Source organism: Macaca thibetana, chromosome 12, assembly GCF_024542745.1.
Source record: "Macaca thibetana thibetana isolate TM-01 chromosome 12, ASM2454274v1, whole genome shotgun sequence".
Taxonomy (NCBI): Eukaryota; Metazoa; Chordata; class Mammalia; order Primates; family Cercopithecidae; genus Macaca; species Macaca thibetana.
In genome coordinates this window covers 55,529,164-55,543,866 of record NC_065589.1, presented here as the reverse complement: position 1 = coordinate 55,543,866, position 14,703 = coordinate 55,529,164, and the positions used below count along the sequence as shown (strand labels likewise).

Here is a 14,703-nt window from a genome sequence, read left to right as displayed (position 1 = left end):
GAGACTGGCTCAAGAAGAAATAGACAATCTGAATAGACCTTTATTAAGTAAAGATTAAATGAGTAACTAGAAAACTACCTACATCTGGCTAGGGCCTAGATAGCTTCACCACTGAATTTGTTAAAGAAGAATTAATACCAGTTATTCACAAATTCTTGCAAAACTATAAGAGGAGGAACTACTTTCCAACTTTCTAAGAAGTCAGTATTACTCTAATATCAAAACAACACAAATCTCAGCACTTTTGGGGGGCAAGGCTGATGGATCAATTGAGGCCAGCAGTTGAAGACCAGCCTTGGCCAACATGGTGAAATCCTGTCTCTACTAAGTATATATTTATATATTTATAAAAATATATATTTATATTATATATAAATATATAATATATATACTAAGTATATAAAGATATATAATATATATTTACATATACTAAATATATAATGTGTATATTACATACAGATATATAATATATGTATAATTTATATATTATATATACCAAATATATATTATATATTTATATTTTATATTCATATTTATAGTATATATACTATAGTATGCATTTAGTATATTCTACAAGAGATCCAGAATAGCAAAAACATTGTGGAAAAGAAGAATAAAATAGAAGAATTCATACTTTCTGATTTCAAACTCACTACAAAGCAAAGGTAATAACAACAGTGTGGTTTGAGCACAAGGATAGACATATATATATATATATAAATGAAATCGAATTTTAAAATAAACCCATGAATCTATGGCTGATTGTTTTTTGATAAGGATACCAAGACCTTTCAATGGGGAAAATGGTCTTTGCAACAAATGATCCTAGAACAAATAGCCACATGCAAAAATATATGAAGCTAGACCCTTACCTCACACCACATACAAAAATTAACTCAAAATGGGTCAATGACCTAAATATATAAGCAAATCTATAAATTCTTCATGATTTTGAATTTGGCTAAGGATTCTTAGATGTGACACTAAAAGCATGAGCGACAAAGAAAAAATGTACTTAATAAATGTTACCTTTTATGCATCAAAGGACACAATTAAGAAAGGGATGAGACAATTCACAGAATGGGAGAAAGTATTTTCAAAGTATCTGAAAAGAGACCTATAGTGTGTGAGTATATATATATATAAATAAGAAGACAACCAAATTAATAATGGACCAAGAATCTGAATAGGTATTCCTCCAAAGAAGGTTACACATGGCCAATAAACATATGAAAAGATGCTTGACATCTTTAACCATCAGAGAAATGCAAATTTAACTACAAGATACCATTTCACATCCATTAGGATGTCTAAAATAAAAATGACAGGTAATAACAAGTGTTGAGAGAAATGGAGAATTCAGAACCCTTCATACACTGCTGGTGGGAATGTAAAATGATTGGCTGTTTTGCAAAATTCCTGAAAAGAAATGAAAACTGTGTACAAACAAAAACTTGCAAACAAATGTTTATAGGTATATTATTTATAATAGCCAAAAGGTAAAAGCAAAACAAACATCCATCAACAGACAAATAAATAAATAAAATGTGGTATGTTCACCCGATAGAATAAAAGGAAACATTGATACATGCCAAAACATGAAGGAATTTTAAAAACATTATAAGTGAAATCATTTAGTCACAAAAGGTCACATACTATAGATTACATTTATATGAAAGTCTAGGGAAATCTTTTGAGACAGAATGTAAACTAGTTGTGTTTATAGCTGGAATGAAAGTAGAGATAGAGGGATAGAGAAGTGATGGCTAAAGGATACACTGTTTCTTCTCAAGGTCGTAAAAATATAATGAAATTGGTGATGGTAGCATGTCTCTATGGATATATTAAAATATACTCTACTAATATTCTAAAAACTGCTTTGAATATTAAATATTATATGATATGTGAAGTATATCTCAATGAAGCTGTTAAAACGTGCAGTATGGTTCTAGATTTGTAAAACCAACTTGAGGAGGTCTATATTGTAATTAACACTCTCATGTACCTGTCTCAACAATAGGCCAAACCTTATGAAACTAGCAATATTTTTAATCAAGAATATTCTTTCTTGCAGATTAGTATAATCACAAGGAGGAGAGATTGTAAGAAAAAATGTTATGCCATGTAATTGACAGTAAATAAAATGTGTTCTTAAAAAAGAAAAAAAAGAAGAAATTTTTTAACGTATGCCATGTAATTGACAGTAAATAAAATGTGTTCTTAAAAAAGAAAAAAATGCAAGTGTTTTAAATGGGCGTTTTTCCAGAAAACAGATAATGATGTATATTATTCTTGATCATAAAAATAAAAATTAATTATTAAGTGGAATGCAACTGATTATTGTCCTAAGGATAGAGTGGTTTTGCACTTACTAAGTTTATTTCAGCATTTTTAATATTCTCATATAAGTGTGATATTTTGAATTCTCCTTTGAATTGTTGTAACATCTTACTTGTTCCTTCATTAATTAATGAGTTAAACAAAATCTTTGAAACATTTTCATTTTATATTTGTGTGAGAGCCATGAATATGCCCTCTTTAAAAATTACCTTTAAATACTTATTTTTCTTTCTAATATTTAAACAAAACTACAAAATGAAATATAGTAGATAAAAGAGATGAATTTCTGAACATTTTCTTATTTTGAGACATCCTTTTTCTTCTTTCAGCATAAGAAGGAGTTTGCATCCATCGTAGTATATTTGGATTTTTTTAGTTTGGAAAACAAATCATGACTTTTTCTTAATTGGTTTATTGAATTCATTTACTGGTTTACTGAAGACTTTAAGGAAGGCAAAAGAGATATTTTGTTAAGAGATTTGTTAATTTTGAGAAGTATCCCATTGATTAATGTAAGAATTATGTTTATAAATTAGATTATTTGGCACTCTAGTAAATATCAATGGAAATAAACTTTAACTCATAACTTTAATATTTTCATACAATCAAAAATAGAGATATACTCTAAGTAGGCATAACATAAATTGTTACAATTGATCAGAATATCTTGAATATATTTTTACAGATAACTAGTGGTTTCTACTAGCAGATTAAAATCAAGAGAAAATTAAAAGTAAGTTCACATTTTTAAAAATTTATAAGCAATAAATACAGCACTACAGCCACCACTAATTCTATGTACATTGGATTACATTTAAACAAACACTGCATTCAAGAATGAATATTTTATGAATAAATGCATTGGAAATTAACTTTAGGAAAGAAAATGACAAATTACAATTTAGAAAATTAAAATATGACTTTCACAAGTAATCACAGTAAAATGACAAATCTACATTTTAAAAGCTAGAAATTCCCCAAATTTATTTTGTGACAGCAAAGAAGTTTGCTTTAAAAAAGTGTCAGATTTACTTTGCTTTATGAGTATGATACAAAGGTATTAAGTAGCATTCAGCTTTTGAGGAATCTACCATTTAAAATTATTCTAAAAATATATGAATATAAAACTAACAGTGATTAAACATGAATGACTGCTACTCCTCAAGACTTTACAACAGATAAACCCTGGCTATAAAATAAATCTGATATAGAATTGATATTATGAAAGCACAACAAAAATACTTGAAAATTACATGTTCATTTTAATATAATCTCTGATAATTCAACATTTTTTAATGTCTACTGTCAAGATGGTTGACTTGACAGTTTGTCTAGAAGAAGGCTGATATATGTCAACATGGTCAGCAAAGGATTTAAATATGGGTCTTTGAATAATAAATAGCTAATAATTGAGTTTATTGAAATGAATTTTTGTATAATGTAGGCAGTTAAAGGTCCAGAACAGCCTGCGTTCCTTTCTATGGCAGCTCGCTATGAAATTCATGTTTGAAACAAAACAATACTTTTTCATGCATAAATTATGAATGTACTGACCAGACCATTCTATATGTTAATTCTTACTCATTTAGATAATTTTTCTTAGCAATTTCAAATAAGTTCTGAACTCACCATCTATTGACAGCTTAAGAAACAACTTATGATGAGTAATTCATTAGTTTCATCCATTTTAAGCAGATTGACACACTTAAAATAGAGATACACATGGTTTTCCCAAAATTGACTTTTACTAATTGAAGTCATTCTTGTTCTTCAGAGATTTCAGCGGAAAATAACATTAGAGAAACTGAATCCCATATAAATTTCACTTTAGTTCATTAGCAAGGTTTTCTTCTATCTTTATTTAATAAGGTCTGACAATAATTCAGTAAGATCTGACAATATTTTTTTCTCAATGATATATTCAAGTATTTCCCTGATTTGTATTATATACAGTAGCTCTATTAAAATATTAAAGCATTGTATATGATATATATTGTGTCCCTCTATTTTTTTATATTTCTTGAATAACCTGGGACATTTCCAAAGCTATGTATCTTCATATAGTGAAAGTCAGTAAAGTAATATTTTAATGGGGTAAAATCTATACAAGTAGCAGATTGGTATTTATCACAGTAGTTGTTTAAAATTTCTGGATTAGAATGTGAGTTCATTGTCAAAACGAAAAAAGAAATATGTCAAACGCACCTATTATTAAGGTATGAGTCATCAAAACAAATATATTCAATAAAATAGTGACCTTGTGTTTTTAAAATAAATATATCTTATGATAGATGTTTCTGTTCTCTTAGTTCTCAGACTTCTGATGCTGGCATCTGGTTGTCTTTAAAATAGTCACCAAATATAGAATTCCAGACTCTATTTTATTTAAAAAATCAGCCCAGATACAGTATCAGATATTAACATGCACACATTGTTGCATTATATATTTGCTTTAAAAATTACCTAGGTTGTATGTATTTGATTTGAGACTGTAAAATAAAATAATGGAGTATTTACATGCTCATTTCTCACAATTTCTTTTTACAAAATTCCAAGAAAATAAGAAATCCTTCATTGATTTTCCTTATATAAAATGATTGCTAATTTGTTTCTACAGTAGAAATGGAAGGGACAAAATGTATATTTACAGGTACGAATTCCCTCCCACTGTGTGGTAAAACAGGAAGAAGTTGACAAGGTGTTCTGTAGCATCAACTAAGATGTTTTCTTAATGATATAGAAGTAGGATTGCATATTATACATCCTGTTCATCAAATTTCGACAATGGATATGCCACAAGATATAACTGATGTGTCAGCAAATGAGTAGATCGTAACAATTGTACTCAGTTGCTTTTCATAGAGAAAAGAAAGCCAGCAGGGATAATTCACTGCTGGTATTGTCCATTTGAGAGGGTCATTACAAAAAGGACTACAGCACTCTCTGGGCAAAATAAAATGTCAACTGCCCCAATCAAGATGGGATAAAGAGTTTTAAAACTAAAAGCTAATTTTCCCTTCATGTCTATAGGCCTTCACTAGGTCTCTTGGGGCAATAAGGGTAGAATCATGCCCAACATGTATATTTACTTTTACAGTCATTTGTTTGTGAATTCATGCAATGGTGTGCTGGAGCTGGCTTACACCAGCTCAGAAAAGTTGATTGTGCTTTTCTCCAATTCCACACTTGGTGATGTCAGGTTAGTAGTGTCACATCAGGCATAGTGGGAGTATTTACTGGCAAATATTACAAACCAGGATTTCTTTTTTCCCACTTACAGCTGGATATTACACTCTTATCAACACACTACCAATTTCATGGGAGGCTTTTCTTTATGATATTCAAAAAGCCATTTAATATTGAAGTCTTCTGGCTTTAGAGTCATGGATCCAAGTCCTTGAGTTAGGAGTGGCACAAAACAGTCAGACAACCATCCTTCTATTTTCAATTATATAAATTTTCTGGTTTTAAGACAACATTTTCAATATCATGGATGCTTTTCCCATTTAAGTGTTCACTAGGACAGTCATGACTATAACCTGGACCGTCACTGATTGTTGACACTGTGTAAGACGCACTACGAAGAGCTTCTGAGTTGGAAAAGCTGTTTCCAAATTGGATTTTGTATTGATTCCAGTTTCTTCTCAGAATTGCTTGAACCTATCAATCAAAAAGAAACAGAAAGAACAAGAGCAACCCATTAATTGAAATGAAGACATTGTTTTTGAAGCACAATTAAATAGGTCTTGGAGAAGAGCTTTTTTAAAACAAGTTATGTTAATTAGTGAATAATATAGCTTCATTTTCTTACTTAATTTAAAAAATTAAGTTAAGTGTACCATCTTTACATTAGGAAATGTATTACAATTACATCGTACTTTACATTCCATTGATATTTTTCATGCCATGTTTTGTCTTCAAAGCTTTTATAATGCGTATGTATTCGTTGTTGCCAAACAAATAGGTAATCTGGACCCCCATTTACAAGATTTCATGTACAACATCAAGTTTTATATTAATGTCTTTATTAATAGAATGAGAAGACAATTCGTAACAGGATTAGAGAAAGATATACAAAAGAAAAGAAGTTAGGATACGAAGAATACAAATCATCATCAGCAGCAGCAGCAGGGCAATAGCAGCAACGTTTGTTTTTGAGTGATTCCCATATGCCAGAAATTGCGCTACATTCTAAAAAAGGGAGCATGATATTTGTCCTCATGGAGCTTACTACATAGAGGAAAGAAAAGTGTTGAACAAATAATTATACATCTGGTGAATATTGTGAAAAATAAATTTAGGAATGTAACCACTCCACTTTTACATATTTGAATCCTCTTCTGCTGAATGAATTTGCAGTTTAATGACTTCCTTCCCCTCTGTTTGAAGCTAGAGATCAGGGGTAGGTGGGTCCTATACAGTAAAATACTGGTAATAATCGAATGTAAGGCGCAAGAGTGAATTTTCTTCATTGTCAGTCAATGGGCACAAATGAGAATATTTAAAAACATCTCTAGCTCAAGTACCTGGACTTTTTCAGGTCTGATGAGTGGGCACACTGGCTTGGAGCAGCCGGCTTCTAGGTTATGAATGTGTTTGCCAAATCCCTGTGACCCAATCTATATCTGCCCAGAGTGGGTTTGCTTTGAATGGTCTTCCCCAAGCTCTCTATTGTTCTTTAGCTCTTTCAGTGCTTTTCCAAAGGGAACCTGAGCATCTCACAGCAATTTTCTGGTAATTCATTTTCTACGTACTCATGTATAATTGTTTAACTTCGTACTACTTATATAGAATTCCTCAACTTTCTCTTCACCATATCCATGTATACAAATCAATATTAAATCTTTAGAAAGGGTTTACTTCTTTCTTGTTATTTCCTAGTCTAATGGGTTAAAACACACACACACACACACACACACACACACGCACACGCATAAAACCTCAATTCCTACAATTACAAACATTCTATAGAAAATAGGTGTTCCAGGATGTCTGCAGCTTTACCGGATATTCAGATTTCCTGTTAAAGTATCTTATATTCTGTCACTTAAACCCAAAGTTTATTGTCTCATTTCATGTAGAAAAAAAGAAGGAGCAAACATAAAGCCAACAATGTATTTAGGTAAAATTAAATGAGGTATTAAAATTACCAGTTAGTTTCACTCTATGGTATAGTTCAAAAATTATATAACTAAAATGAAGTTACTTCGTACTAAAAATTACATGATGATGAAGTTCAGTAACTTCAGGACTTTCAAATTCAATTAAAAAATATATGGTAAACATATCTGAAGAAAATAATTTATATTCATATAAATGTGCTTTGAAAATAAAAGCATTTATAAGGCAACAAATTTATTTATCTTGCAAAAATTAAACTTTCCTCTCAATTTAGTAATGTAATTCTAAATCCTCCAAATAAAATATCTAAATTAAGATAATTTAAAAATAACATCTGCTATGTAACCACCTCAAAATCATGAGCAAACTAAAAATTGAATGGCTTCAGACTGTGAATTTTAAATACATATTCAGAGATTCAAAATAAAAATGACCATTGACCAATTATCTAGATACATCTGATAATATATATTTTTTATCCTTATTTTTTGTTTCATAAATTTCTTCTCATTTTGTTACTAAATGCTGAATTGGTTGAGTACATAAACAATATAATTTCTGGTTGAGGGGAAGTGGCATATAGCTTTGTATAAAAAATTCTGTATAATGGTTGAGAAAAAGCTGACAGAAAATAATATCTTAGCTGTGAGTCTAGTACTTATAGTCTTAAAAAGGAAAGTTTAAGTTCAATTTGGAAGGAAAATGGCTATTGAAATATATGACTGTTTGCTCTTAAAATATCTGCTTTGATTAAGGTCATCACTCTATTTCTTCCTTGCAACTAAATCATCAGAAAAACCATAGAAAGCCAATTTCCTGAACTGTGGGGTCTTACTATAGTTAAAAATAAACCTAATTAAAGATCCACAGGCCTTGTAGACTTATTTGTTTATGTTATTTGCTCTAAGGATGTTACATTTTTCTTCTGCTTCCTCTAATACAATATCACACCTGTTAAATACAACATTAAAGCAGTTACTCTTAATAAACTTTTAATGAGAAAAAAATCAATGGAGAATAGTAACAAGCAAATTTCCATTGTAAGGGAAGATAGCTGGGTGTTGTTAAAGATATGAATGTTTTTATTGTTTATGCATGACCATGATATAAGTAGTAAGGCAAATATTTAGAATGTGACACTACAACTTTATATACCCATTAACACCCAATAAGCAACCAACTTTATACTCCTTAATGTGAATCAATACGAAGCTTTTATAAAAAGTCTGCCTAGTTCTCACTAAAGGATTTGGGTTTAATTGTTGTCAACAAATCTTTTTTGAACATCTGATTGAATATCTACCCTCAGGTGTTGTTAAATATAACCTTCTGATGACTAGAGTCCTTAGTTTATGATCACAGGGCACATTTTTGTCTGAGGGCACTAGGGATAAAATGAAAGTAATCCAAGCACTTGTTAAGCCACATTTATTTAACTAGTGAGAAATGCTAATAGCAAGATGTTGGCTAAAAAGTACATAAAAGGTGGGAGAGAAAAAAACACAAATATTAAACTAAAGGCAGGCATTTGACCTAATATGGAAAACAAGAAGGAAACTAAGCCTGAGCAAATGATTTTAAGAACTGCATGACATAGTTGGAACAAAATAAATTTGGCAGTTGTTTCTTCATGTTATGAGAGTGGGAAAAAGTAAGAGGCATTGAGACAAAAAGGGAGGGATCATAGTATTTCTTAAGTTGAGAAATGAATCATACTCAAGCAGGGATTTTATCTCCAGAGATGAAGAAAAGGAACAGATATTAGAATGTTGTGAGGAACCGAAAGATTTGGCAAGAGCCTAGCTCAAAGATTTTGTATTATTGTAATTTTCCAATGTCAAAATTTTCTCAATTTTAGGACATGGCAGAAGATCAAGGTTCTGTGTCCCTTTTGTTTACACAGATCGAGTGTAACAGGAGTGTTAGGCATTACTTTAGATATTCCCTAGGCACTCTTTCTAAATAAAAGGGCCAATTTGGGATTTTGATCCAAAATGATTAATGTTCCTGTTTGCACATGCATTTTTGAAAATAAGTGATTTGACAAATCAAATAATGAGTATGCTGAGTATCTAATGAAGTGGGGCATGGTGCTAAAAACTTCATCTTTATTAGCCTGTATTTATTTTTCTGAGACCTGTGTAGAGAACTTGCTTTAATTTCCCTTTAAGAAAGATAGACACAGGCTCCTGAAGTTTGCCAGCATTTGCCAAAGTATCACAGCCAAGATGAAAAGTAGCATCTTTGGTGTCTAAATGCATTGCTGTGTTTGTTCTTCACTGCCTCCTATTACAAAATATTTTACTAGTGAGTGTGTTTTGAATATTTAAAAATTACTTTATAGAATTAATATCTGTTTCTGTAGATACAGAGGTCTACCTTTCCTATTTCATGCACGTTCTTTACCATGTTGTCCGTATCACTCTCATGTATATTTAATTATTACATCCTATAAAAGTGGCATTTAGGATTGTCTAATTCAGTGTATATAACATTAAATTTATAGAGGTATATAATAAAATCTATTAGAATTTTACTATCAAACAAATGATTTATCTATTTTTTGTAACTGCATTCTCTGTCTATGCTTCTCATTGATTTCAGAAAAAGTTTCTCTTGTCTTGTGTATAGCAGAAGAATTATGGAAGTACCACTTAAAGGTATGAAATATAGTCTACAATGTGTGACAATTCTACACCTCATTACAAATAAATATAGATAAATAAAATAAATGATAATAATATAAATAAATACCTATGTGTTGAACTTGAAATATATTTTAATTAAAAACTAAACATTGAATTTTATTATATGCCAAGATGAGGAAGTAAAAATATTACTTAAGTAAGAGCAAATAACATGTTACAGTTTTTCAATGATGTGTGCATGATTTCCAATGTTCATTTGTTTTATAGGAATGGTTATCATAGGTTCTACCAACTGGTCCCAAGTGTTCCCCATCTGAAGCTTTATGATAAGCTTCACAGTTATTAAGTGTCTGTGTCTCACTCAGCTGCTGTCTGGATTTCTAAACTTTGTTCAATTTTTCCAAAATCCTCCTACAGGTTAAACTGTGTTGAGCAGATTAAAAACACATAAAGAGCTAAGTCAGCAGAGCTCAAATTACTGAGCTATAACACATTTGTATGCATAAGAGATATGTTACCAGTTTTCAAAATGTCTGAAACTTCCCAAGTAGGAAACACATGGATAAAAATCTAGAAGTATCGAAGAGTACATGGTCATGTTATGAATTAGAGCATTCTCTTCTAAATTTCCTAACCCACTGAATTTCTTCCCTGTATAACCGAGCGTTTAATTTTTAAAATCCTTTTGTATTGGCCATAAAGTTGCTTCTGCAGCCTACATTGTAAGATAGGCAAAAAAGAGATGATCCTATTTCTTATATCTTATTTCCTATCACAGTGTATATGTTCTATGAGATTTGGGATTGCCTAGCACTGTATCTCGGGAAAAGCTCAGACTTAATGGGACTCAAAACGTATCTCAAAAGACTAGATGAATACCTTTTGAAATATTTTTAAGTGAGGTTGACTTTTCCCTAGCTTTGAACTCCAATATGACCTGAGCATTTGAGAACCCGAGTTAAACTTATGGTAAGAGATTTTATGGTTCTTTCCCTGATGGAAATAGAATTTAATATGGTTGTTCCTGGGGAATTTATAATTTTATCTCATTTAAATACATGGATAGATAGACAGATAGTAAATATAAAATAATAAAAGGAATAAAATAAATTACCATACCTCTCCATTAAAGAAGCAGAAAATGGTAGAGACCAAAAGACCCTGTAAAAGAAAAATAGAATGATCTGAATCCAAATGGAAAGATACATGTATTTGTAACCAAATAGCTGTACAAGTAGGAGTAAAACTAAAGTTATATGTATATTTAATACGAAACTTCACAAGCTGCCTTCTTAACAAGAATGCCATACCTGGAAGTGCATAAGGATGTGCATGATGTAGTCATATACCTCCTCTGCAATCTTTCCTTCAGGTCGCCATGGAATCAGCACAAATTCAATGCCAAGCAAGGGCACCAAGATAAGAGTAGCTCTCACAGCTTTCATGTAGAGATTGGATTCCGCTTGGTGTGTAACTTTTAACTTGGTGATGAGAACACGTACAATATTTAACAAGAAAAAAAGATTCACCTAAAAACAAAATAAAATGACATCTGAAAAACATTTCATATTTAATATTAAGAAGCATTATTCAAGTATCTCCAATTGTATAAATCTGAAAATATTTTTAATGTACAAGAATATTTTAAAGGGTATTATTGCCTAAAATATTAATTTATATATTTGGAATTGTGATTTATCAATTTAATAAGTATATCAGTTTTATTAAACAAGTTTTTAAAAAGTAAAATTAAATCATGGTATAATTACTGTGGAACATATTCAGTTGAGGAATATTTCAGTGTTTTTCTCAGCTCATTTTCACATGCAATTAAAAAAATTCTGTGGTCTAAAATCTAAAGCTTTTGATCATTTTCAAATAAAAGAAAATAATTGTTTATAGAAAAATGCTAATTTTTAAAGAATCTCCTCTTTGTAATGTCCATATGACATACATTCTAAATGTATATTATACCATAATAACCATTTTCATCTTTCAAACCAAAAACTTTCCTGTTTCTTCTTGTAACAATAATCTTTAAAACACCTCGCCAAAGTAGCACTGTAATCCTCTTTTATTTATGAGGGAACTTTGAACCAGCTGATATTCAACCCCGGTCGTTCTAGAGCTAAAATAATTTGACATTCTATAAGACCTCCTGAAATGACATAATATTCACTATTTTTGTGCCTTAACAACTTTCTCGAAGAGACAGTAGTTTCTTTGGATGGGAGACGTAAACCTTTGACACTCTAATGTGACTTAGCAAACAGGGTCCTACTGAAACATATTTATTTCTCTTTCTCTCACATAATACAAGTTTATCTTTTTCTTATTTTCACCCAAGTTAGAGTTTATCTCTTTCTTATTTTCACCCAACTCTATATCTTTTACTTTGGTCCATTTTCTCTATGCCCATTCCTTATGCCTTCCATAGAATCATGAATATTAATTCCAGAAGAGCTCCATAGGGGCTAATTGCTATTCACTTTTCTTTTTCCCCACCCTTAGTTCTGGCATCTGCCCTTTGTTTAATAATCTTAAATTTTCAAACTATTAACCAAGTATAATTTATATTCACACAGTTTAAAAATTGCAAAAACTAGTAGTTTCCCATTTATTATAGCAAACAAATAACAAAGAACATGCATTTGCTAAATTGACACGTCTCATAAAAGTAACCGTGCATAAAAATATTCTTCCACTATTTTTAGAAAATTTAATGGAACATATGCTTCAAAAATATACAGTTCACTATAATCCTAATGGAAACACATCTATGAAAAGCAATGTTTGCAGACACAGAAATGCGATAAAGACAAAAGCAGATTAAGCCATTTCAACAGGTGTGAGAATGAAACATAACAAATGAACACGTCAGCTGTTATTCCATCCATCCTAATATATTCCCTTCCTAAGCATCCATTGCTCTTTAAAAAAAGATAACAATAATCTTTTATCTGCTTAATATAGAATATTTTATAATCTTAATACATTAAATCATAAGTTATAAAACACAGTAGAAACATTGCAATTTAGATCCCAATTATATGAAAAATTTTAAATGCAAAGTGCTTCTCCAAATGGCAAGTCTGATTTAAAATGGGAAACTAGAAACTAGAGTTGACAATAGAGTTAATTATTCTATTAACTATTTTATAAATAATTATCTTAGAATGAATTTGATGCTATTTTCCATGCTATTTTTCCACAAAACATAGTTTTGAGAATTATAATCCCCTCATCTTACTTTATTTTCTGTAAATATTTCCATTTACTTTAAACAAAAGTTAAAGAAGAATTTTAAATTTTAGAAGAACTATGTCTGAATTTCTCCCACCCTCAAGCAAAGCTAGTTCAGTAGAAAAGAAGAAACCTTTAACTGCCATACTCATAAAGTTTACACATCTAGTAGGCACGTCAGGCTATTTTCATAACACAATACCACACTTGGGTCATGACAGGAAGCAGGGTAAATCTATACAGTGGCTGTAGGAGAGTTTCTGGAAGTCATTCCCAAACAATCACTTAACTATGCACGGAAGTCACCTAAATATCTCACTGAACCCAAATTAAATGTATCATCTCTCAACTTCCCCTCAACAGGATCTCAAAAATGCTGTAGTCACTCCAGTACCACCCTGCTCATGTGGAAATGTGATGGAGGAAGTCTGAGTGGAATGACCTGTGATTAAAATATCTTATTTATAAAAGTTGTGCAAAACCATATGATAACCATGAGAGAAATTACTAGGGCTCCTCCCAGGAGCTTGGAATTGGCCAGGACCAAAGAGGAGCTCTGGAGCTTAAACAAGGACAGAATTATTTATCTGGATAGAAAAATAGGTTCCTAATGTTGTTTTAGGCCAACAAAATGGAAAGTTTTAGGCAAATAATGTGGATGTTCACTTCTTTTCTTACAGCTTGATGGGCTATATTCCTGTATTTCATCCTCACTCTTCTTCCTCAAAGTTTATATGAACAGATGTTTCCAAGGGTTGTGTAGATGATATTACATTTTGCATTTGCTAGGTGCTTTCACTTCCTGAACCTTACTGATTTAGAAGTCTGAATCATGTATCCCTCTGTGCAGCCAGATCTTTTGTAATAAAATATTGTCTTGCATTTGTTCTGGAATCTCCTGAGTAGCCCAATAATACATTATAATTTATTTGAGCTCTCCTCAGAGTGGAAGCATGGTATCATGCAGAAACTACAAGTGAAGAAACTTTGAAGGCATTTTTTCAAGAATTTATAATATTCTATGCACTAAATGTGCCAAATCACTTAACAGAAAATATCTCATTTAATCCTTATAATACCCTGTGAGGCATATATTCCTATTATTCCATCATTACAAATGAGAAAACAAAGACACAGAGAGGTTAAAAACAAAATAAAACAGAAAACTTGGTCTGAGATGATACACAGGCAGCTGTGATAGAGCTAGGATTCAGTGCTGACTCTTTTGTGCACAGAATGCAAAGCCAGGCAGTCTCAGGGTACAACTTAAACACGTATGTCACTCATGCCCTTAGAATGTAGGAGAAGGAAGGGAAGCAAGTGCCTCTGCCTTTGAAATTTTCACTATAAT

At 31.0% G+C, this 14,703-nt stretch overlaps 1 protein-coding gene across 2 annotated transcripts in view; it reads right to left on the bottom strand.

The window, feature by feature from the left end:
- Nucleotides 1-1,834: 1,834 nt before the first annotated feature.
- The window catches only part of CALCRL (calcitonin receptor like receptor), a 106,936-nt gene continuing 94,067 nt past the window's right edge, over nucleotides 1,835-14,703 (bottom strand). For both annotated transcript variants that reach the window (XM_050752806.1, XM_050752805.1), the window contains 3 exons: nucleotides 11,420-11,638; nucleotides 11,229-11,270; nucleotides 1,835-6,000 (listed from right to left, as the gene is read on the bottom strand). In XM_050752806.1, the coding sequence (XP_050608763.1) occupies nucleotides 5,785-6,000; nucleotides 11,229-11,270; nucleotides 11,420-11,638 (477 nt within the window). In that variant the 3' untranslated portion in view covers nucleotides 1,835-5,784. The remainder of the gene's footprint in view (nucleotides 6,001-11,228; nucleotides 11,271-11,419; nucleotides 11,639-14,703) is intronic.